This window comes from Mesoplodon mirus, assembly GCF_964341445.2.
Source record: "Mesoplodon mirus genome assembly, chromosome: 2".
In the NCBI taxonomy this organism is placed as follows: domain Eukaryota; kingdom Metazoa; phylum Chordata; class Mammalia; order Artiodactyla; family Ziphiidae; genus Mesoplodon; species Mesoplodon mirus.
Genome location: NC_138977.1, coordinates 7,560,799 through 7,580,973, shown reverse-complemented (window position 1 = coordinate 7,580,973; position 20,175 = coordinate 7,560,799). Strand labels below are relative to the sequence as shown.

The window sequence follows — 20,175 nt, the reverse complement described above, 5'->3', positions numbered from 1 at the left end:
GTGTTACAATAAATTCAGATTTAAATATCTTCCTATTCATGTGATATACTCTATGAGGGCATTTCCAGCCTATAAAATAGATCGTTGCTTAAACTGATGCTGTAAAACATTGCAGGAAGTACAGGTTAGAATTTGCACATTTGCTCTGAGTGTGTGAATTCCAAGCATGTTTGCTAATGGGAAGGAGGGGCTCTTCCATGGCTGTGTAGCTCTAGATCACGGCCACCTGGGTCTGTTTCCTAGGGACGACTGCCACTGATATTTTGGTGCATAACCTTCCTGTCTTTTCCTCTCTTCATATACATTTTTTAATTTGCAAAATTAATCCCATAGTGTACTTGCTAGTTTGTAATCTTTTTTCATTAACAGTGTCTTATTAATTTAAAAAAAATGGTCAACCATGTCAGATAATCCACCATTTGCTATAATGTAATTTATTAAGCTACAGTTGACCCTTGAAAACACAGGTTTGAACGGTGCAGGTCCACTTATATGCAGAATGTTTTCAAACAGGAAATACTACAGTACTACCTGATCCGCTGTTTGTTGAATCCAAGGATGCAGAACCGAGGCTGTGGAGGAAATAACGGATGTGGAGGAACCACTCCTGAGGAGAGTTGACAATATATTATACTCAAATCTTCTACTGCGAGGAGGGTCAGCGACCCTAACCCCCTTAGTTATTCAAGGTCAACTCTTCTCTCCTATTGTTATACACTTAGATTATTTCCAATTTTTACCTATTGTAAATATTGTTGTGACTAGCATCCTTGAACTTAAATCTTTGGGCATATCCTAATTATTTACTATAGATAAATTCCTAAAAGTAATATTATTGGGTCAAAAGACAAATATTTTTAAATAATCACATATGGTATTACCACCCTAAGATAACCACTGCCAACAATTTGATGCATATCTTTAGTCTTTTTAAAAATGAATATGTATGTGCATGAATATACGTTTTTTTTGGGGGGGGGAAGTTGTTACTGTGTTATGTATAGGAGGGGATGTACTGAAGAATTTTAAGCAGAGGAATGATATGATCTGTTTTGTTTGTTTGTTTGTTTTGCCGCGCCACTCAGCTTGCAGGATCTTAGTTTCCCAACAATGGATCGAACCTGGGTCCCGGCAGTGAAAGTGCCAAGTCCTAATCACTGGACCACCAGGGAATTCCTGATTTTCATTTTAGAAGGATCACCCTGGCTGCCCCGTTAAAGATAGACTGTCAGTGAGCCAGAGCAGAGGCGGAGCCCAGGGCGGAGTCTGTTGCAGTGATCCAGGAGACAGGTCCGAGTGGCTTGCAGCAGAAGGCAGCACTGGAGGGAGTGAATGGAGGTCAGATTCTGGATATCTTTTTTGCAGGAAGGCAGACTGGATGTGCAGTACAAGAGAAAGAAAGCAGTGCAGATTAACTCCAAGTTCTGGAGGCCTGAGCAATTGGAAGGATGGCATTGACACCAAGTGACAGGGGAAAGGCTGTAGGTGGAGCAGGCTTGGCGAGAGGGAAGAACAGGAATTTCATCTGGAGAGAGTGAGTTTGAGGTGTCTAGTGGGTATCCAAGTGGAGAGGTCCAGTAGGCTGCTGAATACGACTTTGGAGTTCTGGGGTGAGTAGCTGTTGGAAATACACACTTGGGAATCATTGGCCTATAGATGATATTAAAAGCCAGGAGACTGGGTGAGATTACCAAGGGAGTGAGTACAGACCAAGAGAAGAGGAACTAGACTAGAGAGGGGGAGTAGGACAACGTGAAAGCACTTACTCTGCACCGGGCACTGTTCTGTGTGCTTTGCATAGATTACAGGGTGACTCGTTTACTCTCCAAAAAACTCAGCGAGAGGGTACCATTATTATCCCCATTTTACAGAGGAGGAATCTGAGGCATAGAAAGATTGTCAGTAAAACAATAACTGTTTCCTATTATGAACTGATGAAATAAGTTTTAACTCCCTTTTTCAATAACGCAAACTTATTTTGAAATAAATCATGTGAACTTTTTCTGCACAGGCTTTACCCATCATGTCTCAAAAATCTTCGCAATTATACATTTTAGTTATACTTTAAAGAATCAGCATGACTACTCTGTTCAAAGGTGCTTTTCTTTTCAGCTGACCACACATTCTAGGGTAGAGTATTGAGGAGAGACCAATAAAAAGAAAAGCTTATGTTCAAAAAGGAGAGAAGCAGAGCCATATTTAGTGGTCGATATTTCTTAAGGATATGTTTCTTGCTTGCATGTGTCTCTTCCTCAAGACTCATGCATTTTCTAATTATATTTGAAGATGGGAGAGGCAAGTTAATAAAGGGAAATTGGCATCATTCCTACCACCTCACCCTATAACATAATCAGAATATCTCAATGGGACAGTTTCCAAGGCCATCGTTACTCTTAACAGAAATGTACAAAAGACGGGGAAAGACAAAAAGCACTATGGTGGGTTAATCATTACAGAAGGCTACGAGAAAAAAATCTTTGAAATTGTCCCCTTGGTACCCTGGAGATTCTTACATCTTGGGACAAGGATGCAGATGAATGAACTTGCAATATGCTTTTCCACCTTCTCCTCTTCTTTGGGAAAAGGGTTATTGTGAAAGGGGAGGTGGGTAGGAGAACTTGCAAAATAGCTTTTCAGACAGATCAATTTTAGGAAGAAGAACAAATGGAAATTGGGGATCTGGAAATAAAATTTTCCCTGCCACCAGTGCTTCTTGGAAAATTTCTACATACTTTTGGGGGTTCCTGTAAGTCAAATTGAAGATGGTTGTCTTAATTCCAATGGGGAAGAAATAAAGAGCGAAATCTTAAAAAACCAGAAGCAGCTGCAGAGGCATTCCTCTACCGAGCCCAAAATATGAGATAATGGATAAATGTGTATATTTACCTAACTACCAGAGAGCAGCACATTATTTACGCATGACCCTTAAGTAACAATATCAGGAAAAGCAGATCCAGAATGAGCTTAGAGATGTGAAAAATAGTAGAAAACCAAAAAGGGTCCTTTTAAGGTCATGTTCATAGCAAGAACAAAAACACAAAGACTCTGGGGAAAGATGATGTAATGTTAAAAAGATAACAGAGAAAGCAGAACTAACCAAAGTCTCTTTTTCTCCATTCTTATCTCAATAATTACCTTCAGATGGAAAGGGGAAACGAGTTATGGTAGGACAGAACCTAAATTCAAGAAAGGTAAGAAATAGGAGATATTTTTTAAAGTTAGTTATTTTACTGAGCTTATTTTTATGCCCAGATACATTGTATCCTGAGATATTTAGAGAACTTGTAATTGTAATCATGCAACCATGGTTAACAATCTTAGAAAATAATTTTATGAACAGAAAGTCAACTGCATTCATTAAGAATCAGAACTGTCAAACTAACCTTACATCTAGGAACTTACTACTCAACTTACAAACGAAGGTTTGTATTTTTTTCATTTAATGTTATATTGGAGCAGTTCACCAGTATTCCTCATTAAACATTCTACTGTACTATAATTCTAAATAGCTAAATAATGCTCAATTATATGAATATACCCTAAATTACATAACCAATCCCCCATGGTCCACTGTTTCACATTTTTAGCTTTTAAAAACCATGCTGGGGTTATGATAATTTTATGTAAAATTTTGTAAATTATTTTTTAAATTTTAGGTCAAATACCCAGAAAAGGAATAAATGAATCAAAGGGCTTCATATTTCAAAGGCCTTTTTTAGTACCAAAATTGCCTCCAGAAAGAAGTACCTATTTATATTCTCAATAACAATATATGAATGCCTATTTTTCCAACCCTTATCATTATTGGATTTTGATAGAAAAAAGTTTTCGGTGTTTTTTAAAGATTTTTTTGATGTGGACCGATTTAAAGTCTTTGTTGAATTTGTTACAGTATTGCTTCTGTATCATGTTTTGGTTTTTTGGCCACGAGCCATGTGGGATCTTAGCTCCCTGACCAGGGATTGAACCCTCACCCCCTGCATTGGAAGGTGAAGTCTTAACCACTGGGCCACCAGGGAAGTCCCGGGGATTTTTTAATTGTGGCAAAATATACGTAATATATAAAAATTACCACTTTCACCATTTTTAAGTGTACCGTTCAAGTAGCACTGAGTACATTCACAATGTTGTATAACCATCATAACTATCTATTTCCAGAATTTTGTCATCATACCAAACAGAATCTTTGTACCCATTAAACAAAGAAAAACTTTAAAATAATTTTTAAAAATTTCGCCCTTCTTTTTCTATATGTTATCCAATCCCATTAGCAATACCCTTCCCCCTTCCTAAGATCTTGAAATTCTTCTGTATTAGTCAGAATAGGACAGGCTATACTGTGGTAACAATCAACTCCCAAATCTTGTGGCTTACCCAACAAGGCTTTATTTCTCACTCACGTTACATAATCTATGCCAGTCAGTGAGTATATCTGCTTCTCCGTCTCTCAGAAGTTCAGGCTAATAGAGGCCCAATCATTTCATTGCTTCGCCTTTTGGAACAAGAGGACTTCACGGTTACTAAGGCAGGGCAAGAAAGTGCAGTAGAGCCTTGTACCAGCAATTAAATGCCTCAGGCTGGAAACAACACATGTCTTGACTTGTTTCTCCAGTGTGTGCCATGGGCTACTAGGTTCCCCTCTCAGAATATAAAAGGGTATGTAACTGTTTTCTCTTCTAGCTCAGCCACATAACCAATTCCAAGTGCCCTACAATTTCCCTGAAGGTCCATTGCCTTCTAGTACCAATCTAGGTATCTACTGCTTCTTGGGTTGCAAAGAAAAAAAAAAAGATTCTGGCAACTTAAGCAAAAAGGCATTTCATTTGAAGAATGTGGGGTGCTAAAGGAAGCCTGAAGAACCAGCCTGGGAACTAGAAGCTGGGTAGCCTGCCAGGCAGCAGGTCTCTTTTGACACTCTTGGCTGGACAGATGAACTGTTTCTCCTGTCAGTGCTTTACTGGGCTCAGGAGTCAAAGTCCTGGGAAGGAGAGTCCAGTTGGCTGAGGGTAGGTCACGTGCTCAGCCTTTGGCAGCGGCAGGCCTGAGAGGCGGGGTTAACAGAAGGAGGCTCCAGGGATCTCTGGATTCCCTAGTGTGAGGCAGGCACACGCATTTTACCGAGACTCCATGCTTTGTGGGAAAATGATTACTCAGGTGGAAATCAGTGTGCTCTGGGGAAGTGGGAGTGAAGGGAAAATGCCAGTGTCCACCACTGAGAGCTAAAGCACGATCAGATTAATGGCATCAAAGCCCGTGAACCCGAGTCTGCTGAGTTGATATGTGCTGATTTGTTTTGCTATTTTCAATTATTAGATTGATTCTTTTTTTCCCCCTCTGTAACGAATAGCCCGAGGCATATACATCTAAAAAAATTATTTTCTTAGGACAAATTGCCAGATCTGGAACTGTTGCATCAAAAGATATGAGTATCTACACATGTTCATTTTTTATTTTACTGAAGTGACCATGGACTCTGAGAATATGTCCCTAGTCATGGCAGATGGGCTTTCTAGTGACAGGATAATTGCCTGCTTGAAGGTCATCCTACGGAAACCTCTCTCTGGGTCATGCCAGGGGCATCTGGGCTGCTGGGAAAAACATACTCTTTAGAGCTCTTCTCTTTCCTTCAACATTTGTTTTATATCCATTGCTCTCTGGATAAAATAAACTGCAGCGTCACTGCTTAGGTCAGTTGATCCACGTTATAGGAAAGAGGGTAACATTTGCCTGAGGGACCCATAGGCACTGGGAGTGCCTGCTGATATACATCAGCAAATATAAGATGGGGCACCCAGCTCCCTTTTCTCCACGCCAGGTCTCTCCAAAAGCTGAGGGCAGGGGAAGCAGTGATTGCATGAGGACAGGGCACACCACCTGGGGAGGGTACCGCTTGTGTGCCTTGACCTACATCTTAAGCCAGGTTCTTCTAACTCCAAACTTGAAAAGATAAGAGTCCCAGATTTTTCAGAGGATTTTAACTTAAATGAGAGAGAATTGGAAAATCCCTCCCGCTTCCCTGCCCACACACTCATTCCCAATTCCCCCACCCCAGCTTCACTGGAAACATCCCCTTCTCAGCCGGACTACCAGGGTGGCTGGACCAAGCAGCAGTGAACTTTGTTTTGTAATTATCCATGTGTCAGCTTATTCCCCATGGCTCGAGCATATTAGATTGTAAACACCTTGAGATTAGGGACTGTCTGACCTTAGTATTCCCTGCAGGACTCTCCACAGTAGCTTGCCCAATCCAGGTATGCAATCAGTATTTGCTGACTGAATATCCTTAGGTAAGTGGAGTAGTTCTAGAACTTCCTTGGGGTTCCAAACTCTTCCAAGTTATGATGTCTAGGAGTGTTGGGAAAGGGAGCTCTCCCTAGAAGCAATCAGGGAACCCTGGAGGGGTTCTGAAACCCACGCTTAGTGTTTTTTTTTTTTTTCTTTCTTTGTTTTTTTAGTTTTGGCCACACAGTATGGCTTGCAGGATCTTAGTTCCCCAACCAGGGATGGAACCCACGCCCCCTGCATTGGAAGCGTAGAGTCTTAACCACTGGACCATCAGGGAAGTCCCTCACACTTAGTGTTCTTCAGCAAAGAAGTGAGTCTGGTGCAGAAGCAGGTGGGATGGGCCCTCACTCCGTCTTCAAGGGCTGTATCTCAGCCCATGGTGCTCCAGCCACAGAGCCTTTTTCAGTTTCCTGTTCTAGTTCTTTGACAGCACTTTCCCTGGGAACACTTCTTCCCTCTCCGCGTCACATCCATTTCACCTCTACCCATTAACTCCTCATCCCACAGATATCAGCTCCATTGTCAGTTCCTTAGTGACATCTCAGAATAGGCCAAATTCCCATTTAACACCTGCGCGGCTCTTCCCCAGCACTTATCAGGATTTTCAATTAATATTTACATTTGTGTTTGTAATTACTGATACATGCTTTCTCTCTGACTGGAGACTCTTGCTCCTTGAGGGCATGGATTGTGCTGGTTTTGTTTGCTGTTTTCTTCCAGGTTCTAGCACACTGCCGGGCATATATATAATGGGAGAACAGTTACTGTTAGAGGCACAGGTAACCATTTCTCTACACCACATGGGTTTACGCTCTGCAATCCTGGGAGACACAGAGTGTATTAGGGTTCTCTAGAGAAACGTCATCAACTAACAGGAGATAATATATATTTATATCTATATATCAATAGATATCTAGATATCAACATATTGATATTGATATAGATATATATGGAGAGAAAGAGAGAGAGAGAGATTGAGATTTACTATAGGAATTGGCTCACGCAATAATTATGGAGGTTAAGAAGTCTCACAATCTGTCATTTGCAGGCTGAAGAACCAGGAAAGCTTTGGTGTAAATCCCAATCCAAGTCTGAAGCCAGAGAACAAGGAGCAGCAATGTCCAAGGGCAGAGGAAGATGGATATCCCCGCTTAAGAAGAGAGAGGGAATTTACCCTTCCTCTGCCTTTTCTATTCAGGCCCTCAGTGGATAGGATGATGCCCGCCTGCATTGGTGAGGGTGATCTTTTTCACTCAGTCTACTGATTCAAATGCTCATCTCTTCTGGAAACACGCTCCTAGACACACCCAGAAATAAAGTTTACCAGCTCTCTGGGCATCCCTTAGCCCAATCAAATTGACACACAAGAGTAACCATCACACAGAAATTCTGGCTTGACCCTCAGTAGAGCTTATGCAATGTGGTGCTCTCAGAATAGAATTTCTCAAATTGCATTACCCAGATTACTAGTTCATGAACTCTTAATAGGGTTCTGTGAAGGAAAAATTTTCTTTTAAAAATATAGATGTAATGAAAATGTCAGACACACTTGGACAGCTATTTATTCTGTGATAATTTATCTTTAAGAAAACATACACTCCAAACTGCTAACATTGGTTATGTATGGGGAGGAGGTTTTTCTGCTCTCCCCTCGTTATACGTTTCTGTTATAATGTATCTGAACCTAATTCTAACTGACTCACAGCCTGAAACATATCCAAAGATAATGTTCAGTGGAATCCATATTTGACTTTATAGGTAGCAACTTTGTGACTCATCAGGGAAAGACAATATTGTATGTAGTGGAACCTACATAAAGGGAAGGTTTCATCTGAGTTAACCTCTTTTATCTAGACTGGAACCTGACCAACTTTTATTGATTCAAATCCTTAACTCATCCAGGCACTGATGAGTGCCCACCTGCCAAACTGACGTGCATACTTGAATATCTCCCAGGCACCTTAAGCCTAATGAGTCTGAAACTGAAACTGATCTTGCCCATCCCAGTCACCAACACCACATGGACTCCTTATCCCATGTTTTCTTTGCAGTCAGTGTTCAGTAGAGTTCATAGCTGTCTACCTAACTTATCATGCCAGGAGCCTGGGGCCATCTTTGGCACCTTCTTCCTCATTTCTATATCCAGGTCTTTGTCAAGTCCCAGAATCTCCCTCTAAAATACATTTGGATCTATTACTCTCTGTCTCCACTGTCACTTGGAGGGTGAAGCTGTACCATTTTTTGCCCAGACAACTCCAAAAGCCTTCCCTCTGGATTCCCATTCCCTATGCAGCACCTGGAGAGAAAAGACAAACCAGATCACGATACCACCATGCTGAAACCTCTTCAAAGGCTCCCGATAGCATTAGGATACAATCCCAAATCCTATTGTTAACAAAAATAATCAATAAACAATCTATAATAGGAATAGAAAAGAGTTTCATTTGAGCCAAACTGAGGACTATAGCCCAGAAGACAGTCTCTCAGATAACTCTGAGGAACTGCTCCAGAGAAGCATGGTTTTCAGTGCAGTTTTATGCCTTGTCAGAACAAAGAACATCAAATAAATCATGGATACATTCCTTCAAGTTTTCAAGAAAAAAAAAAAAAAAAGACCCAAACAAACCAGATCAGCAGGAACACAGTGAGTTAGTGTGGCCTTGGCCCCTGGGAAAGGAGTCTTATCATCAAATGAGTTCCAGCATTGGTGTCCCAGAAAGGGAGGCATTGAATCTTTATTTTTAACATGGACATTCTTATCTTCTGGTCAATGCACCCTTTTCTTTAAAAATTAAAGCAGATGTACAATGTATGTCTGATAAGCCACAAACAGGCTATTTTAGCATAAAATTTGAGTTAACTCATGTATAACCCAGTAAGACTTCCCCATACCTCCCATACGTGGAAATTTCTTTCATCACTATATATGGCCTGTGAGGCTCCACCAGATCTGACCCCTGCTGACCCTCCACCACCCGCATTGTCTTGAGCTAGTTTCTCTCACTCACTGGGCTTGAGCCTCCTGACCTCCTCTTTTAGTCTCTGGAATGTACCAGACTCTTTCCCATCCCAGGGGCTCCCCTGCCTGGATTCCTCTGCTCCCACCCCCTATTTAAGGGTCACCCCCTACTGATTCTTCTGGTCACTGTTTAATGACACCTTCAATGAGGCCTTCTTAACCCCACTCCCAATTTATATGCGGACACTTCATACTGAATATTATATGTGGTGTTTTGTGGTCGGCTTCTTTCATGTAGCATATGTTTTTAAGGTTCATCACGTTGTAGCATGCATCAGTACTCCATTCCTTTCTATTGTAGATGAATTATTCTGTTGTATGGATACACACATTTTGTTTACCCACTCATCAGCTGGTGGACATTTGGGTTGAGCCCACTTTTTGGCTATTATGAACAATGCTACCAAGAACAAGCATTTGTGTGGACATATGTTTTCATTTCTCTTGGGTATGTGCCTAGCGAGTGGAGTTGCCAGCTCATATTGCTAAGTCCATGTTTAACACGTTGGGGAAGTGACAGCGGCCCCTCTTTATGAGGAAAGGTCTAGGATTTTGCCCAGAGGGTTGCATGCCTGTCAGTGTTTGGTTGTTTTGCAAGGCCCTCACTGTTTACACCCCTCCTATTCCTGAGTGTCTTTCCCCCTTTTATTTGCCTCTTTTATTTTCTGCTCTGTAGACTCCAGTCCCCCAGCTGATTGTAGCCGGAACCAGGCTTTTCAACGGGTGAAAGTTATTTGTAAAACGTTTTGAACTCTCTGGAGGATGGCCATTAAAGTAATAATGTTTATCTGTGGGCTAGCCACTCACAGCGCTGTTTTGTAACGAAAATCTTATTGAGTAGGAGGCTTATTTAACTTGTTTCTGAGGGTTACAATCCTACAACATGCCATCCAGAGCCTCAATTACCCTACTCCGAGTTTGAACGTTTTAAAGAATCACTTTGAAGTCGCTTGGTGACATTATTAGTGAACCTATATATGTAAACATATGTTGTGAGCCTGTAAAAATGTATGTAGAGTTCCTGGTGGTGCCTGGCACATAATAATTGCTTAATAAACTGTTAGCTGCTAATTACTAAAAGTTACTCTAATGAACAATCGGTTTCTTTGAGGTAAGGATTTCAAACATTTAAAATGTCTTAACATTTTGGGGACACATTTGAGTTGTTTCAGGACACATGGAATAGTACCCTTGTTCCATCTGCCCTGACAAATTCTCCTTTGATCATCACCCCCGCCTCGCGAAAACCAGAGAACCTGGCATTCGTTGTCAGGTGGTTATACTTAGCATAATAAAGATCGACTCTACCTACCCAGGCAAATTTAATCTGCTGAATAAAACAGAACCCTTCCGTGGTTTAGACACCTTCTCCCCTCCCCCCCAAGTCGTTCAGTGTGGATACACAGAAGAGTGTAAGAGTAGCTGTCTGGCCCATAAGAAAATGCTCCCTGCTCTTAAAAAGCTTTCAATCTAAAGCGGAGATTTACACGCATTTTACTTTAGATGGGGATCGAGAGTGGGGAAGAAACAGCCATGAGTGTGAGTCCATTCACAGCTCAGGGTCCGTCCCGGTTCCATGAGATAGTTGTCCATCGTTTTCCCCTAGCAAGCCAGACCTGAGTTAAATCGCCCGGCTGCGGGGATTTACAGATGCTCTGAAGACGCCCCTTCCTGGCCCGGGTCAAGTTCCCCGCTTCGGGGAGCCGACAGTGAGTCACCCCGAAGAAGGGCGTTAAGAAAAGGGAGGCGCCCGCGCCCGGAGGAGAGCCGCGGGGCGAAATTCTAGACCAAGGAAGCCTCGGAAGGAAGAGGAGGGGCCACTGCGCGTGGGAAGAGAAGGAAGAGGCATCTGGGGAGGAGGAAAGGAGGGAAGGGAGGGAAAGGAGAGAAGGAAGGAGGAAGGCGGAGGAAGGAGAAGGGGGCGAGCGGCTAGCGCGGGAGGGGAGTGGGCGGGAGTCGCCGGGGCGGGGCGGGCTTGAGCCTCGGGGAGGGCGTGCGGCGCCGGGGCCGGGCGGGGCCGCGGCGCCCGAGTTTCGGCGGGGGCTGGCGGGATCGGAGCTCCGCCGGGATCGGAGCGCCGCATTCTCGCTCGCCTCGGCGGCGCTGCTCCGCACGGCCGGGCTCACCCTCGCGGGGCATGTCCGCGCTGCTCTCGCCGCGCGCCTGGGACTGCTAGCTTCTCGGGCGCTTTCTGCGCGCGGGGCCCCGCACCTGGCCCTGAAGCCCGGCTCGCGCTGTGCTCACGGACCGCCGCCGTCATGGGGCTGCAGCCCCTGGAGTTCAGCGACTGCTACCTCGATAGCCCGTGGTTCCGGGAGAGGATCCGCGCCCACGAAGCGGAGCTGGAGAGGACCAACAAGTTCATCAAAGAGCTCATCAAGGACGGCAAGAACCTCATCGCGGCGACCAAAAGTAAGTGGGGACCCGGGCGCGGGCGGGCTGAGGCGCGGCGAGGCCGGGAAGAGCCTCTCCCGGAGGGAGACCGACCGTCCGGTGCCTGGGGCCGGCAGCCGGAGGATCAGGAGATTGATCCGGGACCCGGAGGCCCCGGGGTCGTTCCTCCGCGGCTCCCCGAGCAGCCAGGGGCGAGTCCCCTTTCCCGTCCCTGCCCTGCGCGGCGGCTGGAGCCGGGAGCCGTGCGTGCGAGCGCGCCACCCGCCAGCCCCGCTGCCCCGACCCGGCTCCTTGCGTTCCCCGCTGGACCCGCCCGGGGGCAGGTTCTGTTACCCCCTAGAGCTTATCACTGTCTCTCCCGAAACAGACACATAAGTTTCACGGGTCTTGTCAAGTTCTTTTGAGAGATCACGAGACTGGGGATTCTTTGAAAACCTGCTGGGTGTTGAATTGTTCAGAAGGCCCTTAAGCCGTACGCTTTCCGTGTCATTTTCGGATCGCCTGCGACAGTCTCGTCCCGGGTCCCTTACTGTGCTCAACCCGAAAGTCCACCTGGCGTTGTGCTGCCTTCCGCACATTCCTCCCCTCCTCCTGCGCCGAGGACGGTTCAAAGATTGGGGCTTGTGAGGCTGTGCAGACAGCCTGCCCTCTGGCCCCAGCGAGCACTGCCTGCAAAGAGGGAATTTCACCCCGGTTAAGCTTAATGTTTTCCTCCCCTCTCCTCCTCCATCTTTTAACTCGGAAGTGGCCACACAGGAGACCACAATTAATTAGTTGATTATCTGAAAAGAGTCTTCCTAGGAGGGAGGGGGCCTGAAATTCGTGCTGAAACACTGAGTTGGCTGGAAATGGGGAGACATTAGCTTGAGTGAGGAGGTGCGCAGCCTGACCACACGTGTAACCCATAGCCGGTTCTGAGGAAGCCTGTGAGTGCTCCCTTTTCCCTCTTAAAAAGACCTACCCATATAGCAGACTGGGAAAAAGGCCCCGTGTCATTCCCCCCCCCCACCTTTTGCATTAAGGAAGATGAAAACATACTGAACAGACTGTCTCAGGTGCCCAGCCCAGTGCCTATTCGTTGAATGAATGAGTTGAAAGAAGTACGTCTTCATGGGTAGAATTCAGTGAGCCACGTCCCTCGACTTCTCTGGATGTTGTCCGGTTTCTTTTGCCTCTGTGACCTCTTTGGTGTTGCAAAACGAGGACTGGGCATCACTTTGTTTGGGACATGTGATTGGTGGGCATATTTGGTTGGTGGCTCTCCAGTGCCTTGGCATTGGGTATGTGTGTTGGGATGGAGGTGGGGGGGCTGTAAATAGGTAGGAGTGAGTGGAGAAAGGAGGAGAGAAGGGTATGCGGTGCCTCTGTGTGTGTGTGTGTGCGCGCGCGTGCGTGTGGGTATGTGTGTGTAGTGAACAGGAGAGGGAGGACTCTCCCTCTGTAGTTTGGTCTTAACTAGCGTCACTGGGTAGGGGAGTGCCCCTTCTCTCTTACCGGCTGTAGCAGCTCCCTCTGGGACCAGGGGCATGAGGAGGGAGGCTTTGGTATGGAGAGAGGTAGATGGCAAAGCCAGTTTGGCCACTGGTAGAAAGCTATTTATGTGACTGCATATTCGCTCTTCTGCCAACAGAACACATGCCCGGTGTTCCAGCAGCAGCTAGTGCATCTGGGGGGCCAGCTGTCAGCCTTCCCCTCCAGAATGTAGACTTTCTTGAGTTTGCGAATTGGCTCCTTACTCCTTTTGATTCTTGCCCTTTACCATAGGAAACATAATTTACGCTCATCCTCTAGAGATCAACCAGAAAGTATCTCTTTTCTCGTTGTGTGTAATTAACTTAAATTCTTTTCCAGAGGAGGACAGAGATACAGCTTTAGCTCACACGCTTGTGGCAAGTTAGGGGGACCTGGCCTTTGCCCCACTTGCGCCGTAAAGTTGACGTCGAGCTCCTATCAAGACTAAGAGCCCTGGACATAAGTCAGGACACCTGGGTGTAATTCGCCTTCACTGTTAGAGCCTGGCTACAGGACAGTTGGGCAGGTCATTTTTGTGTTCAGTTTTTCTTGTCCTACTTCTTGGAGGCATCAGTAAGATTCTGCAGTGTTTGGAAATGGCTTGATTAGGTCATTTGAAATTGCAGTCTAGGTCAATCGTTGGCCTAACCAGTTGAGCTTTTCTATAACATCTGAGAAAAGCTCAAGAGGTTGAGGCAGGACCTGAGACAAAGGGGGAGCTACAGAAAGGAACAATCAGCTAGGTCAGACTGATTATATTTTCAGATGTTTTGCGCTTTGTTTTGCAAGAACGGCGTTTTGTGCATTTTCAGAATTGCATGTTTAAGTGATTTCTGCTTTTAATTACCCTGTAAGATGCCTCCTCCACGCGCTAAATACATGTTGGATTTATGTAACTTTGATGTCTTGATGCTTTGGTTTTTTTTTTTTTAAATTTCTTAGTCCTTTGGGAATGTGTAATCTCTGAAAATTATGAAAACATCCCTGCTACCAATACATTTCTAAATACAAAACTGACGACCATATTGTTACCTCCGTGTAGAATGTCTTGATGCTTTGCATAATCCACAGATATTTAAAGAAGTTGGAGGTGACTTCTGTGGGACCTGAAAGTTTATTGCCGAGTTCAATTATGTAGCGATCAGCAAATATTTAACATCTACAGTTTGTTAAATATTGGGCTTGAGACACAGAGGAAAGAAGGTAGAGGCCCTTGTCCTTGAGGTTATTGTCCTGTAGTTGAATTCAGTTCAATCTAGGGAACATGTTTGAACTGCTGCATGCCTTGTGCTAAGTTCTTGAAGAAGTGAAGGATACACAGACACACATATTAAAGGATTCAGAAGATTCAGTGGCAAGTTTTCTAACTTTGACAGAAACAAGAGTATGTTGTAGGTTAGAGTGGAAGTTTGGGAACTCATTGGTGTTTTAAGGAAGGGATAGAACCTTGTAGAACCTTGTCAGATTGGAAACAGCTGAGAAGAAACCAGGCGCTCCCCCCCCACCACCACCACCGCCGCTGCCACCGTGTCTGAGGAGGATGAGAAGACCAGTTTGGCTGGAATGGCGATGATTTCATTTGGGGGAGTAGAATGAGCTTCATGGAAAGGTCAGTTTAAGATTGTGGAAGCCATAAAAGTGGGCTTGGAATGTGGGCTTTATCCTGTGGAGAATCACTGACATAACGGGAAAGAGATGGTTTAGAGGCTGTGTATGGTATCTGTCTGTGTGTCAGGTGGTTTTTGGAGATAGCAGTGGGGCTGGGGAGGGGCTGCGGAGCAGAGAGTCTGGGACCACTGATTTATGTGGTGGATTTGGAGATCATTCACTCAGTTCAGTGGAGTCTTTGTTTAAATGGTTTTATTAGCCCTTTTTCTTTTTTCACTCCTTTCCTAGAATAATCAGCGTCTTCTTTCAATACAATTTAAACTTTTGTGAGCCTTTCGTAGGATGTCTATGTAGTTGCAGATGCTTATGATTCGTAGAAATGCATAGTCTGTTTACCAGAAACAGCAATAAGCTACATGTACTTTTCTCATAAATTTTACAATTAGGTGTTCTTTTTCTTTTTTAATTTATTTAATTTATTTTAATTTTTGGCTGCGTTCGGTCTTTGTTGCTGCGTGCGGGCTTTCTCTGGCTGCAGCGAGCGGGGGCTACTCTTCATTGCAGTGCTTGGGCTTCATTGCGGTGGCTTCTCTTGTTGCGGAGCACGGGCTCTAGGCGCATGAGCTTCAGTAGTTGTGGCTCTTGGGCTCTAGAGCTGGAGGCTCAGTAGTTGTGGTGCACAGGCTTAGTTGCTCTGCGGCATGTGGGATCTTCCCGGACCAGGGCTTGAACCCGTGTCCCCTGCATTGGCAGGCAGATTCTTAACCACTGTGCCACCAGGGAAGCCCCAATAAGGCATTCTTGAAAGAATATGTTTTGTTCTAGAGAAGGAAATATACTTTTTAAACAAATAGTCCTCACAGTTCTTAAGCACTTACATAGCTAAGTAGAAGGCTATTTAGTAAACTTATATTGCGTGTGTGTGTGTGTGTTTGTGTGTGTGTAAGCTGGAGGGGTCCTCATAAGTGAGGCTGCTCTCATCACAGACGTGGAGAAGGATGTTAGTGGTGGCCAGGACTAGAACTTGAGTCTTTCAAGTCTTGGTTTTGGTACTTCTTTAGGCCTTGATGTTTTAATGATTTTTGCCTTGTTTTTCTCAGGACAACATGAAAGTTCCCTTTTGCTGTCTTTGTATTTATTGTTCCAGAAACATGGTTCACGTGGTAATTCCTTTTGGGGAAATTTCCCAGGTTGCTCTTGCATGGAAACATAGGGAGATTCAGAAGACTTAAAAGAATTTCACTTTGTAAACTTCAGCCTCGGTCTCCTTATTTGTAAAATGGGACTGTTGCATATAGCCTTGAGGATTGAACCGCATGTGCCAAAGTGTTTTTAAAACACAAGTGTGAAGCGGTTGTGTAGCCTCTATTGTTTGCCCAGCTATTATTTTTTTTTCTGACAATCCAAATTTTGTTCAGGTGTCTACACTCTTTCCCAAGTGACTCACAGAAAGGTGATTAGGGATAATTCTGATTAGTCTGACCCAGAGGTTCTCAATCCTGAGCATGGCTAACCATTAGAATCACCTGGGGAGCTGTAAAAAACGTGCAGTTGGGATTGAGAAACACTGAGCTCTAACAACTCAGCACGGTAAACCTATTTTCTGGGCTGGTAATTGGATAAATGAGGATGTGTCTCAGTTCTGACCAGTGAGACATGATAGGAAGTCTGCTGGAGACTTTGGGAAAGGTTTTCTTTTGTGTGAGAGGAGACTCGTAAAAAGGGTTCTTGACTCTTCTGTGATGTCTGGTTGTGTTGCCTGGAGCTGCTCCTGCCATCTTGGGACGGTGAGTGGAGCCAAGGTAAGGACCGTTGGAGCAGAGAGGTAACTGAATCTGGGTTTTTGATGCGGTCATGGAAGCCACAGATGGTTCTGTGCCTGAGCCTACCTCTGGGTAGCTTGTTAAATGATATAAGCCAGTTTGAGTTGGGTTTTCTGCTACTTTACACCCCCTAATTTTTTTTTTTGGCTGCACCACGCAGCTTGTGGGGTCTTAGTTCCCCCACCAGGGATTGAACCCGGGTCCTCGGCAGTGAAAGTGCAGAGTCCTAACCACTGGACTTACAGGGAATTTCCAACACCCTAATTTTTTTTTTTTTTTTTTTTTTTGCGGTCCGCGGGCCTCTCACTGTTGTGGTGAAAGTGCAGAGTCCTAACCACTGGACTTACAGGGAATTTCCAACACCCTAATTTTTTTTTTTTTTTTTTTGAGGTCCGCGGGCCTCTCACTGTTGTGGCGTCTCCCGTTGCGGAGCACAGGCTCCGGACGCGCAGGCTCAGCGGCCATGGCTCACGGGCCCAGCCGCTCCGCGGCATGTGGGATCTTTCCGGACAGGGGCACGAACCCGTGTCCCCTGCATCGGCAGGCGGACTCTCAACCACTACGCCACCAGGGAAGCCCCCAACACCCTAATTTTGATGGAGAGATATAATTGTAAATTTTGGGCTGATGCTTCAGTTAAGTGGAATTTAGAGAGGCATGGAAGTGAAATACTATTTAAATTACAAATATATTTTTACCCCAAACGGACAAGAAGACTTATCTATATTCTTTGCCCCAAAGAAATGACTGTGGACCCCCTACAACTCAGGGCATCACTTGGGGGTAAGTCTTCAACTCTCACTTGGGGTCTTACTAATGGGCCGGTCTCTAAAGCTAATGTAGATTTGCTGTGAAAAGATTTCCTATCTGGCTGGAACTGGGATGTGGACACAGAAGGGCTCTAAAAGCTTTCATTGCTTTACTCTCTGCAGGTGGTCCTTGTCTGCATTTAGAGTAGTTCCAATTTACGGCCCTCCACCAGCTGACCCTGTTTGTATGGAATGTTTGCTGGGTCTGTGAGTCTTCTGCTGTTCTGAGTTTTCCCGCCACGTTGCCTTTTCCCTGCCTTCCCATCTACTGGGGTTCCTTTGACCACCTCCTCTTCAGTCTGTTTTTGAGATGGGGGGGACCAGGAGCATTGTTGACTTCTGGAAGAGGGAGAGGGCACAGGAGGAGGGCATTTTTGTGTTTTAATGTTGAACATGGCTGATGAGACAGTGTAGTAGAGAAGATTAAGAGCATGCTAAGGCGCTGCCTTTCACGCTGGAAACCTCAGTCACGTTGCTTAGCTTTTCTGTATCTATGTTGTCCAACAGAAAATGGAGATAATTCTACTGTCTACCATGTAGCAGTTGGGTTGAATGAGTGCGTACATGTAAAGCGTTTCAAATAAGCACTCAAACGTGAACAATCATGATGTCCTAAATTGCAGGTATATGTTTTAATATGCAGGCCCTTTTCTTGCCTGAAAGACGGATGCTCTGGCCCAGAGACTAGCGTCTAACTTTTTAGCGCTCATTACCCCTAAGAATGTATTTGTCCAAATCATCATGACCAGTGACCAAGAAGAAAGACAAAGTGGTCAAAGTCTGGTAAGGCTTTGAAAGTTTAAACGTAGCTCAGTATGCTGGAAAGTCTGGCAGGTAAGTGGATGAATCAAAGCTAAGTGGTATCTTGGGAAAATATGTCCCAGAATTTGTTTCTGAGTCACAAAGATCTGAGGGTGATGTGGAAGGTGTCACTAAGCATGTTGGAAATCTAGCCCAGCCATCTGCAGCTGAGACCTGAACAGGCCTCTCCTTCAGGGGATTGCTAAGAAAGCCAGAGAGGGCGGGGAGAGCTCTGATCAAGGAATTGGGATGACATCGTCAGAGGCTGGAACCTGCAGATGCTTAAAAATTACAATGATGCCCTTAGAAGATATTCACTTTAGTGTTTAACTTGCAGGAGACCCTAACAACCTACTGGACAGTGCTTGTATTTGCTGTGGGAAATCTACAGGAGGAACACAAGGCAGCCAGAGACAGCCCAAAAGAGTTGTTACGTAATCCTATTTTCTGCAAAACGATACTCAAAGTCTCCTGGACAGATTCCCAAAGGAGCTGTTTTGAATTCTGACTCCAATAGCTATCTATCACCTTATGATTTTGTGTTTTTTGGGGAGGCAAGAATTATGAAGGAGGTAAAAATATTGGGTAGTCAGCTGGGTTGCCGTAAGTCATGCTTAAGGTGATTGCTGACTGTATGTGGCAGTGAATAGGTCAAGTGTTTACATCTGACCATAGTTAGTAACATCTGGTGTCTTTTCTCACTTTTTAAAAGTTTGATGTTAGAAACGTAGTATGAACACATTGCTTTATGGGATTCAGTATGGTCTTGCATTGCCTTTGATTCTACATCTTGTTTAGAGAACTCATTTAGTCAGGTTGGCTTTCCTTCAGGATTTGTAGGAGAGTGTTTAGAAATTTGTAGATAATAATTCTGATTAAGGGTGTCTTGGATGCTTTACTAGGTTATTTTTTTAAAAAGATTTTATTTCCTTCGTGGCACAAATCAGTATTTTATTTTATTTTAAAATTTTATTTGTTTTGGCTGCATTGGGTCTTTGTTGCTGCGCAGGAGCTTTCTTTACTTGCAGCGAGCGGGGGCTACTCTTTGTTGTGGTGCACGGGCTTCTCATTGCGGTGGCTTCTCTTGTGGGCTCTAGGTGTGCAGGCTTCAATAGTTGTGGTGCGCAGGCTAAGTAGTTGTGGCATGTGGGCTCAGTAGTTGTGGCACGTGGACTCAGTAGTTGTGGCTTGCAGGCTCAGTAGTTGTGGCACACGAGCTTATTTGCTCTGCAGCATGTGGGATCTTCCTGGACCGGGAATCAAACCCATGTCCCCTGTATTGGCAGGCGGATTCTTAACCACTGTGCCACCAAGGAAGTCCCTACTAGTTTACTTTTAATGGAATTACATTTCAGAGACAAATAGGCAATCACAAACTACAATTGAAAAATGTTATTTAAAATGTATATGTTAATGATTTTAATAATAGTAGCTAACTTTTATTTATTTTTAAATAAATTTATTTATTTATTTACTTTTGGCTGTGTTGGTTCTTCGTTGCTGTGCTCAGGCTTCCTCTATTTGTGGAGAGTGGGGGCTAGTCTTCGTTGCTGTGGGCAGGCTTCTCATTGTGGTGGCTTCTCTTATTGCGGAGCACGGGCTCTAGGCGCGCGGGCTCAGTAGTTGTGGCTCACGGGCTCTAGGCGCGTGGGCTCAGTAGTTGTGGCGCACGGACTTAGTTGCTCTGTGGCATGTGGGATCTTCCCGGACCAGGGCTCGAACCTGTGTCCCCTGCGTTGGCATGTGGATTCTTAACCACTGCGCCACCAAGGAAGTTCCTGCTAACTTTTATTAAGCATTTACCGTTAGCTTTACTTTGTGGTAAATTCTATTATTCAACGTGAAGACTTCCTTACTGAGGTATGTTGTTATTTACCCCATGTTACAGATTTGGAAACTGAATTTAGAGAGGTTAGCAGCTTGT

General features: G+C 44.6%; 1 protein-coding gene across 2 annotated transcripts in view; it reads left to right on the top strand.

Annotated features, from left to right (window-relative positions):
* Window positions 1-11,333: 11,333 nt before the first annotated feature.
* Window positions 11,334-20,175, top strand: part of ARHGAP10 (Rho GTPase activating protein 10) — a 337,729-nt gene continuing 328,887 nt past the window's right edge. For both annotated transcript variants that reach the window (XM_082605670.1, XM_082605669.1), the window contains exon 1: window positions 11,334-11,716. In XM_082605670.1, the coding sequence (XP_082461796.1) occupies window positions 11,563-11,716 (154 nt within the window). In that variant the 5' untranslated portion in view covers window positions 11,334-11,562. The remainder of the gene's footprint in view (window positions 11,717-20,175) is intronic.